At 43.6% G+C, this 23,602-nt stretch overlaps 1 protein-coding gene across 1 annotated transcript in view; it reads left to right on the forward strand.

Annotated features, from left to right (window-relative positions):
* The first annotated feature begins 17,490 nt into the window (after positions 1-17,490).
* The window catches only part of SLAIN2 (SLAIN motif family, member 2), a 39,908-nt gene continuing 33,796 nt past the window's right edge, over positions 17,491-23,602 (forward strand). Inside the window, exon 1 of the mRNA XM_009885018.1 lies at positions 17,491-17,646. Coding sequence (XP_009883320.1) covers positions 17,491-17,646 — 156 coding nt within the window. The remainder of the gene's footprint in view (positions 17,647-23,602) is intronic.

Consider the following 23,602-nt stretch of genomic DNA (forward strand, 5'->3'; position numbering starts at 1 on the left):
GGTGACCCGGAGCCCGCACCGGACCCCGCTCCCCGCCCCACCGCCCTCTGTGCAGGTGCGGGGCGGCGAGAAGCTGAAGCGAGCAGGTGGCCCCCATCCAACAGAGCCGGCGGGAGCTGCCCGGGAACGTGGCGGCGAAGTCAAAGAAAAAGGCGAGTTCTACCCCAAAATCCCGTGCTTGGCTTTCAATGCGTGTCACCGGTGCTTTGGATTAGGTGTTTCTCGTTCCCAACCGCAGTGAAGAGTGAGCACCCACAGGGAAGCGTGGGCACAGCTCTCTGTCCCGAGTGGGCTGTGCACCCTGAGGCTGCTCCTGCGTGATGGCCATCACAGATGTGCCCATGCCCAGGTGGTCCCTGAGGTTATGGTTCATTCCTTTGTACTTACCCATGTGTAACGGCTGCATCCAGCCGCCCCAAAGCTCAAACACTCATCTACGGCCAGAATAACTGAAGGAGGCTTTTTGCACCCATCAGGAGTCTGTGTTGAACTTCAGATTTCAGGGTCATAGAATAGTTTGGGTTGGAAGGGGCCTTTAAAGGTCATCTAGTCCAACCCCACTGCAATGAGCAGGGACATCTTCAACCAGATCAGGTTGCTCAGAGCCCTGTCCTGCCTGACCTTGAAGTTTCCACAGATGGGGCACCTACTCGGCAACCTGTGCCAGTGTTTCACCACACTCAGTGTAAAAAATTTCTTCCTTCTATCTAGTCTAAATCTACCCTCTTTTAGTTTAAAGCCATTACCCCTTGTCCTATTGCAGCAGGCCCTGCTAAAAAGTCTGTCCCCATCTTTCCTGTAGGCTCCCTTCAAATAGTGAAAGGCCCCTTTAAGTGCTGAAAGGGTCTATAGTGAGATGTCACACAGGCTCTCTTCTTTACCTCCTTCTCTTAGCCGAACCTTACCTATAGAAACTGTCAGTCTGCAAAACCTCATTGAGAGAAAAAGAGCTTGTAAAGTTCAGTTGAAATACATCTCTCATGTTTCTATGCATCAGTCTAGAGGAAAGCAAGTAGGGTCTATGCCTCTTGCAAGGGAATTGTTTTGTTGTGACTAGTGCGTAATAGCTGGATCAACACAGATGTCTTTCTGTTCAGCTCGGAGGAAATTACTTACAGAGTCATTGTTTTCACTTGGGGGATTTCCTCCAAATTACACTTTTGGCACTGTGGCCACATCTCTGTGCCTGTCACACTACTGCTGAGCCCAGGCAGTCACAGGGCTGCATCCCTCGTCATCCCTAGATGGGGCATCTCTGGTATAAACACAAGGGCAGCCTCTATGTGGCCACTTCACAGGGACCAGTCCCACCAGCCCGCTCTCACCACCCTCCCTCACTCCGTCCCCACACATTTGTAGTAGCATACACTCGGGTGTCTGTGCAGACCTCCTTACCCACCGCTACCGATGCGGTCAGTTGTGCAAAGCTGGCGAATTGCGCTTTATTTTTCAAGCAACAGCAGCTATAGCTTTCCCCACCCTGTCTGCTGCTGCTGTGGCAGGAGGAAAGGACAACAAAACTGAACAGTTGCTTAAGGAGAGACTTGGAATAGCTTTACCCCGTAAGGTGCCATTTCTGAGCTGCGGAAAGAAGCGTCATCTAGCAGAGAGTGGTTATGCCACAACGTGACCGGACCAGTAGCAGCTATGTTACTCCTGAGACTTCAACCAGAGCTACAGCAACAGCAAAGGGACAGCAGAGCACATCTCCGTGCACACCACACGCTGAAGGTGTCCTTCTTACAGCTGCTGACCAGGAGTTAACTACTTTGATGTTGATCAGTCAACTGACAGCGCATTTATGGTGGAGGCGTGGATCACAAGGTTTTGGCAAGCTTTATAAAGCTTGCCAGTTCTCAGTCCTAAAAATGCTTTCTTTTCCCCTCCCACTGCCTTCTACCACAATGGCAGATAAAGACATCGGCAGGGAACAAAGCAACTACAAGATCACACCGCTTCTGAGGACAGGGATGAGCCTCTGAGGGACTGAAGAGGGTTGGTCACTGCCCGAAGGCTGGGTTCTGACAAGCTGTGCATGCTTTGAATTACAGCTGCTCTGGGCTGGCAGGCAGCTGTGAGAGCAAGGAAAAGAGCTCTGCCAAGGCTGGGTGGCGAAGGATGAGGATGTGCTGAGCATCGGGATACTCTCTCTGAAACGCACGCTGAGCACATGCATTGAGGAAAGGCTCAAATGCTCTCAAAGCTTTGGGAAAGCTTTGGGGAAAAAGTTTGGGAAAGTTTTGCAAAAGCCTTGGGAAAAAGCATTGCCCATCGTTCTCGTGGCTTGGTGAGCAGGACAGCACTGTGCATTTGGATTTCTGCTGCACAGTTTTGATTTCTCATGGCCTGTATGCCTTCAGTCTTGTCAAACAGAGCAAGTGATGTGACTTCTATTTGAGAGATGTGCCAACCCCTGCACAGTGCCAGGGTTTGTGGAATTACAAGGGGAAGGAGTTTTCATTTTGCAAGGAGGGTTTTGTTTTCATAGAATCATAGAATGGTTTCCTTCTGCACTTCGTAAGTATCTAAAAGTGCCCATCACCAGGGCTACTAGTGTGTCCTGATGTAATGTATTTAAAAAGCAAAAGTACTTTTAAAATATTAAGCTTTTTTTATACTTCTGTATAAATTTTACAGCCAGGAGGGGTTGAGCTTTCCATTCAGGGGAATGTTTTGGCTTCAGGATTAAAGATAAATCTGCTTTGCAGAAAAAGCAGCAAGTTGGAACCAGAAATTATTTAGTTTCCCTAAAATTTCACATGCAGAAATGTTATGCAGATGTGGGGAAAGCAGAAAAGGAGGGGACATTTCAGGGCTTCGGTTCTATTTCCGGAAGAGCTCGGTGTTACTTGCTGTTTCCATCTTTTCTCTCCTGCCTCTTAGAAGTTCAGGACTGCTGTGGACTGGGGTAGCGTACCATCAATCCCACCTCTGGGCTGAAGGGACCGGGGCATTTGTTGACTGAGCCTTTTCTTTGGTAAGCACCCGGGACTCAGTGAACTGACATGGCAGAGTGATGTTGCTCCGTTTTGGATTAAAGGCCTTCAGCTCCCAGAGCGGTTGCTTTTGCTCTACTGCAAAGGAGGGCACAGCAGTGAAAAGTTCTTGTGGCAAAGCGCCCCTCTCTAGGAGGAGGTCTTCACTTTGGGAAAGACTGAGGCTTATGAAATTTCAGACCCACATGTAGTCTAAAGTACCAAGGAGAGAAAGAAAAACATACAAGCAGCTTTGATAGACCGTCTTTCCCAGCAGTTATTCACCTACTTATGCTTCATCATCTCATGATCAATGCCCATTCTCTCTTTGGAGCCAGTGTTGTTCTTTAGGTGAGCTCTTGAGTCCCAAAAGCCCCTTTGCTGTGATCTTTCTGGTCAGAGAGAAGCATGTCTGCCAGTCCCTTGGTCAAAGAGAGGCTCTTCCTCTTTTTCCTTTTTGTGCCCGTCAAACCCTCTTCACCCTATTCAGCCCTTCTTCGTTTCTCAGATGCTTCTGTGAATTCAGTCACCAATCATTTCCTCTGTTTATTTCTTTTTCCTTTCTTGCTGTGGACAGAAATGATAAACAAGAGTTTTTCCACTTTGAAGAGGTAACCTTGTGAATGAGAGAAAAATTACAGTCATTCTTCATTGTCTGGTTTCCATATCAGCAAATCAGCTTTTCCTTTCTCCAGAGCTTTTTCCTAGTTTTGAGAGATTTTGGGGATGATAATTCCATTGCAGCACTGAAAGTAACTCTAAACAGTGGAGTGTAATACAGACCTACCGTAAAATACTCTATTGCAGTTGATATTGTTTTCTTGAAGGTGTGTGGAGGGAGTAGCAAAATCACTGAAAACCACGGGAACAGTATTTGAATAAGGCTTGACTGGGAGAAGACAAACCAGGAGGCAGAGGAGCCATGGGCTGGCTGGCTGGCAGACCAGCTTGCAAGGTGGGCTTGCTGGATTGCTGGCAAACATTTTGAGCATGTTTTGGGGAGATTTTAACTGGGGGCTGGAGAGCAGAACTCAGTCAGATACCTCTTTGTGCTGTGTTTTTTTTGGTCCCACTGCTCCTGTTGATATTGGGCACACCAGTGACATTCACAATGATGTGCAGATCACTATGAGAACACTCTACCAAAGCCCTGCTCAGCTGCACGGAGGTCCATGTTTTGTTTCCTGCTTCCTTGTGAGGCAGCTCCTAAATCCTCAGTTTTAAAGCAGTGTTATAGTTTGCCTTTTAAACTAACAATAAAGTTTTAACTCAAAGTTTAAACAAAAATATCTGTGTTTTTACATCGGGGCTCCACAGTTTCTTGAATTTTTAGGTATCCTCAAAGAGTGGAGAGGTCCCAGATCTCAGCATGACTCCAGTAGCTCACATGACCAGAAGGCCTAATGTCACGACAGAGAAAAGGTAAGGTATGATGAATTTCAAAGAGTGCAGCAACAAATCGGATCATATGCAAACAATTGAAGAAGACTTGGGCCATCCCATTATCAGAGAGCAAAGGGCAATAGAGGATAGACAAGTAAAGACCCCAGTGCTCCAGGCATGGATGAGAGCAGCATAGGAAGGTATTTGAAGGAGTACCAAAAGAAGTTTGTACAGAGACATCATGACCAACACAAATATTATGCAAAGGAACTTATTGCAAAGGCTTTTTTAAGGTACCAGATAGTAATGAACATGCCAGAATAATTCACCAGCTGCTAAACAGTGAGAAATGCATCTTGCAGATGCAGATCTACAAGATATGCAGCAAAAATTTTGCCCAGTATGGTACAAAGACTTCCACTTAAACCTACCATTTATGCCTACCATTAGAAGAGAGGAAAGGGCTTTTAAGATTTTGAGGGAAAGAAGAAAGAAGACACATTGTGTGCCTTAAATTATTTCTACCTCCTGGTTTGTAGTCATATGGAATAGCTGGGCAAAATAAATACTAAACGATTACTAGAAAGGGAAGGGGGAGAATAAATATATGAATAGACCTTGACAGGGAGGCTAACTTTCACAGCTAGTAATACTTAAGTTAACTAGTTTACAGCTTCCTCAGATATATTTAAAGGAGCTGCATTAATCTTACCTAACTTCACATATTCAATATGAATGTCTGCACATGAAATTATCATCTAGACTCCTTCCAAAGAGAGAATTCAGCACTTTCAGAGCCCAGTTCATCTGACCTGTTTATTGTAAGATGAGATGAATTGTCCATGGACAGATTCCTCCTTTTCTCAGCTAATCACTAAAAGCACGACAACTAGATCAGGTATTTAGTGCATCTTCATGGTTAACTTTTGAAGCTAGAGGAGATTCATTTCTTTTTAACAGGCCTTCCAGTTCAAGCGTACCCACGGAGTTCCTTACTGCAGCCCATTGTAGTAGCATCTTGTACAGCTTTCTAGTGGGAAACCAATAACAAAGTTCCCCCAGCACTGCCACGCTGGCTCAGGCCAAGAGTCTCCAATAGTGACTACCACTTGACACCTAAAACAAGACGTAGGTAGGTCCTAGGATGAGGAGTTGTAGCTCTAGGTAAAGTCTCATGCAAGTCTCTAACAGTAAGATAATTCCTTAAGCTCTGAAGCTTAAGTTTTAATTTCCTTGCAGAACATTTTTAGTTCAGTTTTGGCTGTTTAAACTCTGGATATTCTTGTTATTCATGTAACAACCTTGCTGTTTAATCTTGCTAAACTTGCTGATGCCTTTGGCAATATGTTCCATGGTCTAATTGTGCGTTTTACCGACACTATTTCCCTTCCAGCCTTTTATGTCATTTTGTTTCTATTTGATCCTATCTGTGAGAGAGAGATAAAGATTTTGTTCTTCTTTTTCTACCTAGCTAAGTAGTTAGGGGGGAAAATATCAAGGGTGGGTGAATCCAGCCACCATGTGCATTGAGGGAACAATAAACCCACAGAGTTTCTACTACATCAAGTGACAGAGCCCATGCTCTGCACCAGCCCGTGCTAATGGGAAGTGTTGCAGGACAGGGGGTGGAGGGGACTTCTTCTGGTCCAGGAGCCATGGGAGATCCCCAGGGGGATAGCAGGGCAGGGCCTCTCAGCCAGGCCCTGTCCCACCACCCCAGCCAGGGAGTAGGGCAGGCTGGGGGGGCAGCCAGGTTCAACCAGAGTCCAAATCATCAGGCAAGGTTGTGAGGATGAGACAGGTGCAAGGTCAAGCTGGGAAGTCATTCCACAGTCAAGGACAGGTCCAGTGACTGCCAGGCAGATCCATGGTGAAGGGGAAGGCCCAAGGTCAAGCCAACGTCAGCCCAGAATTCAGGTCCCAGGGCAGGGCAGGGCACGGCTTTAGGGAGCTAGAGACCGGTACTGCTGCGGTGTTGGGGACTGACAGCCTGGGGGACACTGACATGAGTTCCTGGGCCATAGGCAGGGTGGTGGGAGGCCCTGGGAGAGCAGTCAGGGCCATTACAGCCTGGTGGTGCCTGACAAAAGAGAACAAAGATAGGCTATGGCCTCCCAAATCCCTTCTCCCCTTTCTCCCAGGAAATCCATATATGCTGGAGTTTCAAAGTCAGAAGTACCAAAATGAAGACCATCTCTGTAGTTTTACTTTACTTTTACCGTTGTGCGTGTGCATCCTGATGCAACATTTCATTACACAATCAACGTTGTTTCCTCTGCTTCTTTCTCCATTTATCTGCTTCCTCATTCAGGATGCATAAAGTTTATGAAATGATTGATTCTTCAGTCTTTTTCCTTAGGTATCTCACAGGCACCCCTACACTTCCTTTTCTGTGCATTCTTTGAAACTTACTCTGAGGAAGCATCTGATTTATTCATGGGATCTTCTGTGGCATCCTTCACTACAAATGAGTGGAATGGATCATGTCCAGCCTTTTAGAGACATGGCGCAATGTCAGTATGACAAAGGTCTGTAGAATCTTGAATGGGATGAAAAGGGTGAATAGGAACCTGCTGCTTCTGATTCAAGAGCTAGAGGTTTCCCACTGAAGCCAGAAAGAGGTAGACTGAAATCAAACAAAAGGAGATGATTCACCATGCAGCAGCCAGAAGATGTGTTGAACTTTTTGCTTTTCAAATGACATTATAGGTGAAGCAGATCAGATGGGACCCAATGGTTATGAACTGATCTGGGCACACCAGCACCAAACATGCCAGACACTTGTGTAATGGCTATATGTTTAGGAAATCCCCTGCCTGCCTCTGAGAACAAGCAAACTGCTTTCTGCTACTGAATGTTGCTTTTATCTACTTTTACCTATTTTACTCCTTCAGCAACTCAAACAATTGAACAATCCCTATCCCTCTGCTTCCTCTTTGCTGACATTTCCTCTACCATCATAACAACAGACAGGCTAGATCACAAAGACATTCTCTGCCCTCTTTTATTAAAGAAAGAGGCATCCATATTCGGAAAAAAACCCCACAACTTTCTCTTCTGAATTTATTACCAACAGCTTATAGGCAGGAGAAAAGCTGCTTTCAACTTCAGTCTGGCTATCCTTCTTCTGCTGATTCAAAACATAGGCTCTCCAGCACATCATGGGCTAGACAGCAGTGATGGTGGGCTACATACTGGATCGGACTTCTCTGCGCGAAAGCCCTGTGAACTCCGTCTTCTGAGGACAGACCACACACTTAAAATGCAGAAGTACCTATTGTCATCAGAATTTTTCTACACTGTAAAATGCAAGCAAGCAAATTCATAAAATCAATGTTGGCTGGAGGAAGCCCTAAAAGACAAGCCTCACTCAAGTGCTCTCTGGGGACAGCATGCCCCACTGGACGACAAAAAAAAAAAAGAGACTGAAGAAGAGAAAACACTAGTAAGTCTCACCAGCCCTTATTACTGGGATAAGAATGTAGTAATTGGGCTATCATTGGACATGCATCCTTTCTTTGCTGTGGCCAGATCAGGTTAAACACCAGGTACAGCCTGGAGAAGAGAAGGCTCCAGGGAGACCTTATAGCGGCCTTCCAATACTTAAAGGGGGCCTACAGGAGAGAGGGGGAGGGACTTTTTATAAGGCCAGGTAGCGATAGGACAAGGGGGAATGGCTTCAAACTGGAAGAGGAGAGATTTACAATAAATATTAGGAAAAAAAAAAATCGCTATGAGGGTGGTGAGACACTGGCACAGGTTGCCCAGAGTAGTTGTGGAAGCTCCATCCCTGGAGGTGTCCAAGGCCAGGCTGGATGGGGCTTTGAGCAACCTGGTCCAGTGGGAGGTGTCCCTGCCTATGGCAGAGGGGTTGGAACTCGATGATCTTCAAGGTCCCTTCCAACCTAAACCATTCTGTGATTCCATAGTTATTGATTTAATGATCAAAAGGTAAAAGAAGTTTATGTCAGGCTGAATTAGTCCTCAAAACCACATGCATACACCTTTCTAAAGCTACTGGATCCATAAATTTGCAAAAGACTTTGTTAAACGTCTTTAATAAGTGGTGGACCTGCTTGACCACCACGATTGGTATAATCACATAACCACACGTTTGCCAAATCTTTCTTTCCCCTTTCTCTCTGCTACTGTATAATGCTGCAGTGTGACTTGCCATAACCCAGGGAGTGAGCTGTTAAAAACAGGTCCCTATCTTCAGTACAGTGCAGCCTGATTTGAGCGGTGGCTTGATGTGCTAATGCAATCAAGTGACAGGAAGTAACATGTGTGTATGTAACATGGAAGAGAACATAAAAAGACTTCATTAATTTGCACATTTAACCCCACATACAGGGTCAGAAGAGTCTTCATTGTTTTCATGTTTTACCCCACATACAGGGTCAGCACAGTAGCTCTGGGTGCACACTGAAGTTCCTTGCAAGTACCAATACAAAAAATAGCTACCTAAAAAGGCGAGGATGTGGACTAGGGTGTTGGGTTGCTCAGCGCTGGTGGTTTTCAGCTTATGATCCCTGGGCCTCTAGATACGTCTCAGGGGACCCACAGGAGGTAACCAAGAAGGGCCACACTACATTTGGTAGGATTCTCTCTCTAAGGATCCTTGGATCTGAAAACCACTGCCCTGTCAGCTTACGAGTGGTGTGAAGGCAGTGTAGACTATCAGCATCATGCAGCTACCAGGAGCGCCGAGCAAAAATTGTGGCTAAGTGACACTTCAGGGCAGCCTGAGACACTGTGATAGCACCGTGTGTGGTTTAGAAGCCACGTGTGTGGCTGCTAAGGGAACAGAGTAAGGCTGCTTGAAGAGACAACTTTTAGGATCCAAAAGCAAGTTTTGCCTTCAGATACAGGTGGCAGGGCAAAATTTAACAACTGGGTGTGGGTGTTACAGCGAACAGATCCTGAGTGCAGCAAAACTGGAATTTCACAGCTGACTTTAGCGGAGTTACACCAAATTTATAGCAAAAACACTGGAAGGGGATTTTGTGTCAGGATGTGGTCTGTTTAGCTAAAATATACTATTGAAAAGTAGGTGGTCAACGTGTAATTTTAGTTTGGAGATAAAGCCTCATGTGAGAGACTACATAGGCTTAGAACACGGAGTAAAAATGTAAACATCACTTTTCTCCCTTGGGAGACAAGGATATCGCTCCATTTACAAGAGGTTTGTACCATTGTGTTATATAACCGTGTTACACTGATTTCATTAGAAATAACTTGATTAGAAGCTTTATTAGAAGGCTACCACACCAAAACCCTAATCCCCAAGAGAAGTTCAGACTCTGATTGTGGTGACATTATTGTAGATACATTCCTAGTGAAATTGTTCTGAATTTACACATAGGTCAGGCTATGGCTTTGCTTACGGAGCTTTATTGTATTTGGGATTCCCTAACAAAATTGCAAAATGGAGAATAAAATGTATCATGCACCTGGTTGACTTTACAAGCCCACTTCAAAAAATGCAATCAAAAGTTTGACAGCAGTCTTCAGTCCAAGCATTTTACCACAAGACTTTAATTTATGCCCTTATCAGGCTGGCACCCCAGTAATGACAATTCAAAGTAAATCCACTGTGATTATTACCTACCTGAATTTGTTCTACAGTGAGCTTGATATCCTGCATTCACCCTAGGAACCATTTTTCCAGTCTTTATTGACAGCCATTAATGCCATATATTTTCAAAACAGTTGCAGCAAATAGTATTTGTTTTGTTATTAAAGAATTAGTAACTTCATGTTAAAAGCTTTTATTTAGCTGATGTTCACTTTTCAAGTAATATTTGCCAGTTACATAAAGTAGAAACAGAAAATGTAACTCTTTTTTTTTTTTTTGTCTAATTCAATCCCCATGAATTCCATTGTTGTGAGCAAAGCGTAGTGGAGATGAATGTTGCATCCTTCACAATGTTATGTCCACAGCTATGGTCTTGCTGAAAACAATTCTACATCTGCGTTGTTCCTTAAAGCTCTTAAAATTGAGGTATGGGGGCAATTAGGGAGCCTCAAGTGATATGAAGAAGAAGGCATTTCCACTTCATGCTTCATTCCTGCTCTCTTGCAATCTCCTTTAATTCAAGACTAAGCCTGATCTTGTTCTGTTTGAACTCCAGCCTTGTAATAGTTTTTCAGATCCAACATGGTCTGTAAATAGACCTTAATAGATGTATGCATGCATGTGTGTGCATGTATGTGCATGTCTAGACACACAGATACACACGCATGCACGCACACACACATAACTTGTAATACACCTATTGAGAGACTAGTTAAAACAATGCAATTTGGTTCATCACTGTGAACTGCAGAAATACGACAACATGACCAGCAGACAATAATGCTACTCTTGCCAAATCACGACCCCCCTGTGCTTCATTGGATTCTCTCATAAATCCAGTATTTTCAGAGAACTATTTAGCTATCACTGGTTAGATGCTTAACTCTTAGGAAAAATCAATTATGATCATCACTAAAAGCATTTATTTTAAAAATAATAAAATTCTCTGGAGAAACCCTAACATTTTTCTCAAAATTTTCTTGCCAAAGCGCTTATGAGAAAGGAAGACGACTGTAAGTCTCTTGACTTCATGTGTTTCTTTGTTCTAATACACAGGCATGTCACTAGTGAGAGATGCCTGTGCCATGACTACGAGTGGGCTGACCCATTACTATCTAGCCTCACATTTGGCTTGTAAACAATAGTAGGAACTGAGCCCATAGAAAATATCTCACTCTCGCCAGCCTGCCGCATTGTCTGAGCTGGGAAATCGAGACAAACTGCTACATTCTTGGTTAAAAATAAGAGGCCTTTGAATTTTCTCTCTACTCTGAACTTTCCACCAAGGGTTGACTTTTGTCATTTTGCCACATCTAAGGTCTGAATATAGCTTAGCTTTTATGCAGGGCTTTCTGCACTTAATGAATTATGCAGCACTGGAACAGGATCAGACCTGTTAAAAAGGAAGTGTAAAATGTGTCTTATTGCACCAGAGACCAGCGTCCTACCATGCCCTAACGTGGGGGCTTGGTTGTGATGGGGGCAAGACAGTGTTACCGCAGGTGCCTCCAGCTCAAGGCGGATTCCTTCTCCTGAAGGAAGCCTAATCTTGATTCATATTTAGCTCTAGAGCACCACTGACTGCAGCCACACCTGGGCTGAATCTGTCCCACCTATTGTTTTGATTTTGTATCCTCCACAAATCCCTCACAATGAGTGACTCAGCCTTTCCACCGAGCAACAAAGGCATTTAGAAGGTCGCAGCTCACTGGCACACTCCAAAGATTGTTTCAAGCTGCAAATGATAAAATCAGTTCAACTGCATGTGTACAAAGTACAATACTGCAAGGGCCCAGGAATATTTATAGAGAAGGATTCATAAAGAAGGTAACTGCTAATAAAATGTACTTGTTGTGTTGAGCTTCTTATTGTCAAGCCCTCGATAAAGGGATTTTCCATGATGGTGACTACACGTTCAGATATTATTTCTTCATTTTTATTTTGGTAGAGAAATATCATTGTTTAAAAGGATCATAAATTCGGTATTCTATGTGGCAACAAGGTAGAAGCGTTGTATTGCTGTGTTACTTACCATGTTATAATACCTCCGTTTAGCATTTTGATTGAAGTCAAATACATATATATAGAATCATAGAATGGTTTAGGTTGGAAGGGACCTTGAAGATCATCTAGTTCCAACCCTTCTGCCATGGGCAGGGATACCTCCCACGAGACCAGGTTGCTCAAAGCCCCATCCAGCCTGGCCTTAAAGACTTCCAGGGAGGGGCCAGCCACAACTTCCCCGGGCAATTTGTTCCAGTGTCTCAGCACCCTCAGAGTGAATTTTTTTTTCCTAATATTTATTGTAAATCTCTCCTCTTCCAGTTTGAGGCCGTTCCCCCTCATCCTATCACTTCATGCCCTTGTAAAAAATCCCTTTCCAGCCTTCTTGTATATGCCCTTCGGATCCTGGAAAGCTGCTTTAAGGTCTTCCTGGAGCCTTCTCTTCTCCAGGCTGAACAACCCCAACTTTCTCAGCCTGTCCTCATAGGAGAGGTGCTCCAGCCCTCTGATCATCTTTGTGGCCCTCCTCTAGACCTGCTCCAACAGGTCCATGTCCTTCTATGTTGTGGATGCAATGTTCCAGGTGTGGTCTCATGAGAGCAGAGTAGAGGGACAGAATCACCTCCATATATATATATATATATATGAAAATGTATATTTTCATATAAATACATATAAAGAGATACGTCAGTGGAGACTTGCAACATGTTCTATGTACTGCCACACTCATAATTATTACATGCATTAACAAAATCCAACACTGAATCTGTAAGTTTGCAACTTTCCCAAATTACAAAAAGACCTGAGGGCCCTGATGCTGCAAGGTTTTAATTCCTGGTGATTCAATAGAGAGTAAATTGAGGTCAGTTTTTGGTTATAGTATATATATTTTTCATCTTTATGCACTGATGTATTTACACTATAGTGAGTTAAATTTGGTTTAAAATGCAGCAAAATCTTTCCTTCTGTTAAGCTTGTCTGGATTACCTTGCTTGAATTTAAATGAGAGGTTCCATTATATGTCCGTTTTTTATCATGGTTCAGGTTTTCCCCTGAAACCTGAAGACCTGATGGGACTAATCTTGTGTTTAAAGTTAAGCATGTGCACCGATGTATTGCTTGTTAATGTATTGCTTGTATTGGGAATGTTCAGACTGTGCAGAACTGCAACTTGAACGTGAAGGAAGCTGGAAAACATGGGACTCGGAACTCAAATCCATCCCACCTCTGTTATCACAGCAACCCCACAAGCATCAGCAGTGAACAAGGGCAGTGAACTTCAGATGGAAGACAGCTGTTTGCCTCCACTCCCCTCAGAAATCAACAGTTCTAGATTATCTGGTGGTGGCAAGTCTATCATCAGTTTAGATTCAGTGGTAGCCAGTTTATACTCATTTGTTCTCGGAGTAGTATCCTTCGACTTGCATAGTTCTTCCTTCCCAGTGCTTACCCTTGATACCCTCTGAAACCACATCTGGTTGAGCTAAACAAGACACTTTCTGGCCTATACCAAAGGTATCAGTATTTCTCTGGCCATTTTAAGGACCTCTTTCCTGAACTTCTCCTACTTCTTCACTGTGACAGAGTTGTTCTGAGCACTCTGTGTAAAGTCTCAGCTTATACGGTTGCATAAATATTTTCCTTTACCCTACTTGAAATACAGCACCTATAGGTCTTTAGATGTGTTTTCGTTTTTCATGATGATGTCACAGTAGTGGTCTTTAGACATCCTGTGATGGACAATGATTAACCCAGCCAGGCCTTTCTCTTCATCTTCTGTCAGCAGCTGATGGACCTGTACTTACTGAAGAAACTCTTCCTAGTCTCTAAGTCCCTTGCCTTCATTGTGTTAGACTTCTGTCAGCTCAGCCCTTGCTTTATGGCAGTTCAGTCCTACTGTGTGTGCCAGATTCATTCTTTCTGTCATCAGTGTATTTCATTAATCGTTTCTATTCTTTGGACATAATCATTAACAGAAATGATAAATGCAGTCAACCCCTAATACACAGTTACACAAATCATCTCCCTGTAGCCTGAGCACTCTCCTGTAAGTACAGCCATTGCTGTTGCTCTTCAGTTGGTTTCTTCCCTCTGATTTTCCTGCATCATCACACTGACTTCCACATAACACCATGCCAGCCACTTTACTGAAATCTATATGGATTTGCTTTATTGCAAGCATTGCATATTTTAGCAAAGAAAAATAACAGGTTAATTTGGCACAATCTGCCTTTGGGAACTATTTCTCCCATGTTTACAGACTTTTATATCTCTATTTCTTTCCCAAAATCTTGAGTCCTTGCAGGCAATTGAGATCATCCTGATATACTTTGTGGATCCCTTTTCTCCTTAAAGATTGCTATTCCATTTTTTTTTTTTTAAACAGATGGTATTGCCATCTGTTTTAGTAAATGCATTAAACCTCTTACCACTGGCTGTATTATCTCAATTACTGGGCATCCTTGAGAGCTGAGCTCTTTGCCCTTTGATTTCACCTTGCACATGACGATTTCTCTTTCCACACCCATTCTCACTAACATCCTTGGTTTTGCCCCTGTGTGCTGAGGCATTACCTTTACTGATGCTGAGCCAAATACTCAGGTAGTTTGGGGCAGGACCTAGAGTATCCTTAATTGCAACCACATCTATGTTTTATAAGGTGTCCACTTCTTTTTTACCGTTTTTATGGCCAAGGTACCTTTTACTATTCGCTTGAATTTCTTTTGCAGCCTTTACCTAAGCTTGATTTTTGACATTTTCACCTTTCTATAGGCCTTCTGTCTGGCAAGACATTTTTTTCTTTTTCTGTCCCTTGTAGGATCTCTCTTTACATGTAATACTTGGGGCTTCTCAATTAATTTTGAATTGGGGTACATACTTAAGACAATTTCTGGAGCATACTTAAGACAATTTCTGGAGCACTGGCTTAAAGGAACTCCAGTTGCCTTCCACAGTTACCTGACTGAACTATTCTGGCTCAATATGTGCTCATACTTCAAATCAGCTGAGTAGCACCAATATTTTTCAATTAATATTTCAGCTACTTATATTCAGCAGAGCTTGGCTTCCCATTGAATAGTACTATTACATGTACTAGGAACAAATGAAGCACTTAGTAAACAAAAGTCCAATGATTGCTGCAACCAAAGATCTTAAAATCTAAGAGGGATAATTAAAGAAACAGGGGAAATACAAAGCAGGAGGATGGATAATGAAACAGACCATTTTATCAGTTTCTTTTTTTTTTTTAATGTTTAATAGTCTTTAAAATGTCTGTAAACTAAAGTAGAAACATAGGAAAGCAAATGAGATTATTTACACTGTATAGTTTGGAGGATGATCTTGCTGTTGCAGTCAATAAGTCATTACTGAAAAGAAAAAAATCCCAGTTATTCAGTCTGCTTGATGAATGTTCTGTTAATATTGGGAGGGAAGCAAATAATTCCATAGGAAAAGAATAGAATAAATTTATCCTGATTTTTTTTTGCGCCAAATCAAGATCCACCTACAAATGGGGGATAGGGGGAAATCCCTGTATCAAGCCGACTGCCATTTCCAGATCAGAGTACTTTCCTCTGACTTTGCTGAGAGCCACCACGAGAGGGCCATTTGCCTGCAACCCCTTCCAGGGGGTCTCCTGCCCACCCTCCCTGCACAGCCTGCTCCGCTAATCCGTTGTGGTTTCTAAAGAATATTTTCCCAATTTGCCTCTCATTCACAAACCCTATAATATTCTTGCAGTGGGAAATCTAATGATGGTTCTTCTTGTGGACTTCAGCAAGAAGGTGTGGACTTAATTAGGCACTGAGAAACACGCTCTGGGAAACAAATTAATTTGCATTTTCTTTTGATTTCCCTGCAGGGCCTTTCCTTTTGCTTATCCTTGCTGACAGAGGCTGCAGTGGCTAACTCAGCTCCTTCCAGGGGCTAGCTAGTTTAGTTGGGCAGCAGGAGACCACAGAGTGAATGGCACAAGAAAAAGCTGCAGTGTGAGCAGGAAACTCAAGCCTATGGATTATTTGTTGTTTTACCACATTTTACCTCATTTGATATATTAGAAAAAAATTACCATACAAGAATCCAGAAGAAAAAAAAATTCATTACACTGTGATAAATAATAATACCGATGTTGAAGAGAAGATCAGGAAGTGTTGGGACCTGTTACACTGTAAGATTTACTTTATGGCATCCTCCAAATACAAAGAATTTCTTCCATCGTGGAATGAGCAGGGGTTCCTCTCCAAGTGCTCCTAAAATCTGGCAGGGAATTGTCAGCACAGAGGTACCTGTGCGAGCTCCCCACAGCACAGGCACAGCAAGAGCCGTCCCACCAGAAACTCTCCGCATACATTTGTACCATCTCTGGGACACCTCCTCAGGAGTGAGCCCGGAGCCTCCAGAGCAGTGACTGAGGTCTGTTGACCTCAATTCCTCGGAAGAGGCTGACAAGAGCACTGGTGAACAACCTTCCCCCTGGGAAGGCTCAGCTTAGATGCCCCATTCCGATTCATGCGCAACATGGTGTCACTAGATGGCGACAGACACCTTCTGTACTGTGCGAAATAGCCAAACGCTTTCTCAAAGCAGAAAAGAAAAGGGGGGGGAAGAGGGGGTAGGGAGAAGAGTAAAAGTTGCTCTTGAAGCTGCATTACGCTGTAGTTTTTAATAATACAGCCATCCACTGTTTCTCAAAAAACATTCTGGTTTTCTCACCAGGGTCAAGAACAGAGGTAGTATCTCAGGCTTCTTTGGTAATTCTTTTGTTCGCATACAGCATTTCTATTATTACAACCACCTTTAAAACTGGCCACACATCCTCCTTTCATGACTGTAAATCTGAATTGTTTTTGTCAGTATTAGCATATTGCCTTCAGACAGAAGCACAGCCTTGTTAAATGCAAGTCATTAACTACTCACTTGAGCATGAACCTAATTTAATTGCAAAGTTTGGTCTATACTATCCATAAACCCTCTCTCCCCGCTTCAGTTACAAGTTTTCATGAAAATCTAACCAAAAATATATTTAAAACACACTAGCTTTTCCAGTATGCGTGTAAATACAGCATTTCAATCTTCGAACATGTTTGAAAGTTGCTCACTTTTCAATTATTTTGCATTCTGACGAAGATTTGGTGCTTTTTCCTGTTAAAAAAGCCCATGAGGAAAACTGTTTCAAGAACATCTTGAATGCAATGAAATCTTTTTCCTTCCAGAGTTGGCTTGTTAATAAAGGCGTGTCAGGAGAGTTCTCAGTAAATTTAGAAACATTTTTTTTTAATGTTAGAACAGAAGATTGCTTCATACGGGTGGAGACATATAAGATTTCACTCAATATTACCCAAGTGAACGAAATCACTGCAGCCTGCAAATGAACATAAATCATGAATCTTCTTGACAACAGAAAATCCTTTCCCAGTGTTCTGAGTCACTTTGGTCTCCCCCAGCATTCTAAGTACATTGAGCTCAGCAGGTTTCTAAAGAGCAATTAAGTTATTTCCCAGTGATTGATAAACATGAAATACTGGTAGCTAACGCCATGACAAAACCGAAATGGCATTTGTTAATGAACTGCACATGCAGATATGCAAAGAAAGCAAGGAGCAAAAGATCTTAAACCTGTGGAAAGTACTCAAATACCATGATGATGAACCTAGTGTGAATATTCAAATATTATGTGGGGTGTCTGGAGTGATCCGGGCCCAGAAGGTACTGGTCAGTGGCACAAAGTCTAGTTGGAGGCCAATAACTAACACAGTACCCCAGGGGCCAATACTGGGTCCAGTCCTGTTCATTAATGACCTGGATGATGGGGCAGAGCGTACCCTCAGCAAGTTTGCTGATGACACCAAATTGGGAGGACTGACTGATACACCAGAGGGTGATGCTGCCATCCAGAGGGACCTCAACAGGCTGGAGAAATGGGCTGACAGGAACTTCATGAACTTCAACACATGTAACGTCCTGCACGTGGGAAGGAACAACCCCATGCACCAGTATATGCTGGGGGCTACCCAGCTGAAAAGCAGCTTGGCAGAAAAGGACCTGGGGGTCCTGGTAGACACCAAGTCGAACATGAGCCAGTAACATGCCCTTGCTGCAATGAAGGCGAATGGTATCCTGGACTACATTAGACAAAGCATTGCCAATAGCTCCTATCTACTCAGTACTGGTGAGGCCACACCTGGAGTCCTGTGTCCAGTTCTGGGATCCCCAGTACAAGAGAGACCTAGACATACCAGAGAGAGTCCAGCAAAGGGCCACAAAGATGATTAAGGGACTGGAGCACCTCTCCTGTGAGGAAAGGCTGAGGGAGCTGGGACTGTTCAGCCCAGAGGAGAGAAGGCTCAGGGGAGTCTTAATGTATGTAAAAGCCTGAAGAGCAGGTGCAAAGAGGATGGAGCCAGGCTCTTTCCAGTGGTGCCCAGTGACAGGACCAGAGGCAATGGGCACAAACTGAAACACCAAAGGCTCTCTCTGAACATCAGAATACATTTGTTTGGGGTTTTTTTATGAGGGTAACTGTGAACTGGCACAGGTTGTCAAGAAAGGTGGTAGAGTTTCCATCCTTGGAGATATTCAGAAGCCAACCGGAGACAGTCCTGGGCAACTGGGTCTAGGTGGCCCTGCTTGAACAGGGGGCTTGGATCAGTTGGTGTATAGACGTCCCTTCCAACCTTAGCCATTCTGTGATTCTGTGATATGAAAGATTTATTACAACGCTCAATTGTCATTATAATCTTTGAAAAGACTCATAAACCTAAATTAATTATACAAATTATAAAGATTGAACTATGTATTTGTTAATACATTTTCTAGCCACATGGCATGCCGTGACTACCAGCCTCATTACAAATCTGTGCAATATCCTAGAATTGCTCTTGCTCCAGGTTTGGACCGTAAAACACATGTTTAAAGGCGGTTGTGGTCAAACTGTTGCTATATTTTTTTCTGTGCAGAAAAAGAAGAGGCATGCAAATTCACACCAAAGAGCTGTAATTTATATTTGATGATACCAAAGATAGATGTACTTTCAATGGCAGAACTTAGCTGGAATCTTGCCTGCCCTTCAGGCAGGCTTCTAACTTGGTAGGAAGACTGGTGTACTGAATCTGGGTTTCTCTCTCACCCATGATAGTGTCAGTAGTAAATACCTTTTTTAAACGATTTATAAAGACTTTTAAGTCTATTTACCCACAGATGCCTTTACAAAGCTCACTGCTGTTCACAGTTTGTAGAGGACAGTTTTTGAAAATGTATGCAAAGACACTGACTGTATTTGTGAGTTTCCAAATAACCTAAGTCTAATCTAAAGGTCTGTGTTTTCTCACCACTGATGAAGCCAGCTATACTCAGAGGTGTCTTCTATAAATAATTGAAGTTACAATGTTGGTTCTTTCAGTAGAACCAGCTGAACAATTTTGCAATTAATTCTGAAAGGGACATATTACGAAAGAGGCATACTTATTCCACTGTGTATGCAATATTTGTACATACTATACATTGTAATGACAAATGATACTTTCTATTTTGTCAAAGGTTTAAATAAACACTGCCTAACCCAAACGTGTGTGGACCTGCTGAAAACCTCCTGAACATCACCTTTAAGAAGTCTGGCAGGCAACAACTTTCTGCAGGAGGCTAAACAAAGCTGCTTAAAAACCAATCTAGTTTTCCGGGCGTGAAGTTAAATATTTGCTACAAATGTTAACTTCCCACTGTGCATCTGCCCATTTTCATGTATTCCTCCCCCTGAGGGATCTTTTGTTGTCCCAGGTGACAACTGAAATAAAGGTTTCAAAGTCAGATTCTAACAGTTTCACCAGATGTAAAAACAACAATGCAGCGAATTACAACCATGAGAAACTAACCACAGGGTTGTCCATGCTGGAGGGTTCAAAGACCATCAAAACAAGGCTCCTGGTGGCCTTTTTCTCAGGAACCACTTGTCAGAGGGATGTGTGCTGAATTATTTGAGTGACACGGGAGCTTTGCCCAGGCTTCTTTTCCTTTGGAGGGAATGCTCCTCGTTTGCTCTCATCATGTGAGTTAAGAACCTGCCCCAAGTCAGAGAAGCACCCATGCAGGTACTGAGGTCTGGAAAATACTGGCGCAGAAATGCTGCTTTTCCTTTCCCTTCCCTTTCCATGAGCGTGGAAAAGACAGCATGGGCGCAAACTGCAGCTGCTCAGAAAAAATCTGGAACGGGTCAAATTTGACATGCAGAGGAATTTCTTTTGCTTTTGTGACAGAGTAGAAAGATTTCATTTTTGTGGCATTATTATCAATTAATGCTCTGTGTGTATAATCACCATGGGGCCTCCGTTCGGGTGTGGTTTCTCACATCTGGCCAGTGCAAGCTTGGAATCTGATGACTGAGAAGCTCATGGAAGTCCATTATTGACCTGATATTTAATGAGAGGCATCTGGTCCACGACTTGCTGCTCCTCAGTTCCCGAAATATGAGAACACTTGCAGCACAAGAGTGAATGAGAAAGAAGGATCATGGTCCTTGCTATTCAAGCACATACTATGGTGTCTCCCTTTGTTCATCTCAATTTGCAAAAATAGCAGATGATTCAGCAGTTCTCAGACTTTTTTCTCACTTTCCTCCTCCTGCATCCACACACCTACGCAGAGTGTATCCTGTAGGGAGAAATAATTGCTAGAGCTGCTGGCAGCCAAGTAATGGTACAGCAGGGGACAGAAAGTTGGGGTAGAGAAGGTGGGGGTCAGACACACCACAACAGGGCCTGGGGGAAGAGGAAGCGAGGAGGAAGAGGAAGAGGAAGAAGAGGAGAGAAGAAGGATGCAGGCAGCGCACAGACCACTCTGGGGCTCTCAGAGCTGCCCCGTTGCATGACAGAGGAGGCCCTAAACATGACATAATCCCCACGAACAGCTGCAGTTTGACTCAGCAGCTCCCAGGAGCCTGGGGCTCTGTCTGGTCCCGGTCCTTCTCCACACTTTCTGCCTGCATACCCTGGCAGAGCCCTTCATCACAGCCCCACTCCACAATCTGTCCCCCTCCCAGCCCCAGCCACCAGCCCCATCCTGATCCCAGTAGCTGCAGGATAGAAAGGACCGAACTCCTCCTGTTGCTATTAAAAAAGCATGATTAATGCAAGTGACTGAAGGTTTATCGTGACACTGACATTTGGACTGAGGACAGTTAAAGAAGAATAAAGGAAGCTACATTGTGTAGTCCTGCTATAAATATTCTAGGTTGGAATAAACTTCTCTGCATAGGTTAAGACCATTATTACACCTACCACTAAATTGTCAGCACTGTCACTGAAAGTGGCAGTGTCGCAGAAAATCCTTATTGTCAAAAACCTTTTTATTGCCTTGCTTGCCTTTTGGAGGACTGTAAGTTCTGCCAATAAAGTAACTGTGCTCACAGAATGTATCTGGGTTCCTTTACGGCCCTTGACTTGGTACCAAACGGTACAGACTTAACAGGGAATGAGCTGGATTTGCAAACTGGTTTACAGACCAATCTCCAAGGGTTGCCATTGATGGTTATCAGTGTGGTATCAATGATGTAAAGGTCTCAGCTCATGGGCCAAAAATGTTTAATGATTTTACAGATGTGACAATTATAAAAAAATCTGTGGTGAAGTTTGCTGCTGATAAAAAGATTGTTTTGCAAGCAGACAATGAAGACAGATTACCGTAAGAGTTATTTAAATTGCTTTATTAAAAGATACCAACCCAAAAGTATTTTGATACTGTTAAAAACTTAACATGATATTGGTTTGGAGGAAACAATGACTTAGATTTTATTTATGGATCGAAGGCCTGGATTCTGGTGAGGACCTAGCAGTAACAGTGGATAACCAACCCAGCATAAATTCTCAAACAATGCTGCACATAAATAGATAACGTAATTTTTGAACCTATAAGGGGAGAATATTGCATAAGGCAAGGAAGTGACCCCATCCTTCTGCCCATACATTCTTGTGCTGGCAGCCTCAGCACCCCAGCAGTCCATGCACCACACCTAAGGCAACCCAAAATCAATTGTGTAGCAATTACTGTCCTCAGGCTTCACACCTCCTCAGCACAGCCCACAGGTCTGAGCACCTCAGTCGTGTTTCCCTTCTTCCCTCCCTTGAGCCTGGTAAGTGCTCCTCATCTGCGGTGTCATCCCCTGCTGACTCCACTCCTCCTCCAGCCCACTAGCTGGTGTTCTTCTGCTCCCCAGCAACTGCAGGGTCCAAAATAAAGCTGTTGAGTAGATGGACCTTGGGAAGAGGGCAAAAAAAAAAAGGAGAAGGGATGGCACTAAGGGCACCTCACAGTGGCATTGGGAAGGGGGGGCAGAGCATCCCCACGCTGCCAGCATGACGTCTGGAGACACAAACCCCCAAGCCCCAGTAATTCCTTAAACCTAAAGGTCTAAGAATCTTATTGCAGATGGCAATTTCATGAAACTTCTATGAATATATATACATTTTTTTCAACATCTAAGGCTCAAGCAATATCCAGGGCACAGTTCATGTGCCTGTCATGCACACAGGGCCCAAGACCCTCGCCCAGGCCTTGGACTAGGGGCATACCTCGTAGTTACCTGAAAGAAAAGAGCAAGAGCAAGGTCCTCTACTGTGCTGAGCCAGGATGTTATTAGCTTCAGAAACTGTTTGACTTTGCCCACTTTGCTCTTTTGATCAACAGCAGTTGAACAGCAGTGAACCTCCCTTCCAATCTAGTTTCTACCAGAAAATGTCAGTGCTCATTTGACCTTCACTTCTTGTTGTGACCAGTACTCTTTTGGGAACTGGTTCTTTAACCCAAACCATCTTCCAAAACCACGGCGGTTTCGAGCTGATGTGTCTGACTATTTCAATTATCAGAAGGGTGTCACAGTAAGAATGAGAAATAATGGTAGTACCTGGTATTCATTAAACTTCTAGAGCACGAGTCTTATGAAGAGCGGCTGAGGGAACTGGGGTTGTTTGGCCTGCAGAAAAGGAGGCTGAGGGGAGATCTAATCACTCCCTACAACTACCTGAAAGGAGGTTGTACAGATGTGGGGGTCAGTCTCTTCTCCCAGGTAACAGGCAACAGGACAAGAAATGGCCTGAAGTTGTACCAGGGGAGGTTTAGATTGGATATTAGGAAAAATTTCTTCACAGAAAGGGTTGCCAAGCATTGGAACAGGCTGCCCAGGGAAGTGGTGGAGTTGCCATCCCTGAGGTGTTTAAAAGTACGATAGACGTGGTGCTTAGGGACATGGTTTAGTGGTTGTGGCAGTGTTAGGTTGATGATCTTAAAAGGTCCCTTCCAACCTAAGCGATTCTATGATTCCTTTCAAAACCTTCCAAATTGCTTCACAGTTGTTAGTTAGGCTTCTTAGCATATTTAATATTAATTCACAGAATCACATAGAATGGTCAGAATTGGAAGGGATCTCTGGAGATCATCTAGTCCAACCCCCAATTCAGAGATGCCAGCAGATGGATTTTGGAAACACAAACCCCCAAGCCCCACAAATTCCTTAAACCTAAAGCCGTTAAGGTCTTGAAGATGGCAATTTCACGTCACTTTTTATATGGATACGTGTATCTATTTATTCAACACGTAAAAACTGAAGCGATATCCTGGGCACGGTTCGCACACACAGAGGGCCCGAGACCCTCGCCAGGGCCTTGGACCACCCCTT

The sequence above is a fragment of the Charadrius vociferus genome, unplaced genomic scaffold, assembly GCF_000708025.1.
Source record: "Charadrius vociferus isolate BGI_N301 unplaced genomic scaffold, ASM70802v2 scaffold134, whole genome shotgun sequence".
In the NCBI taxonomy this organism is placed as follows: Eukaryota; Metazoa; Chordata; class Aves; order Charadriiformes; family Charadriidae; genus Charadrius; species Charadrius vociferus.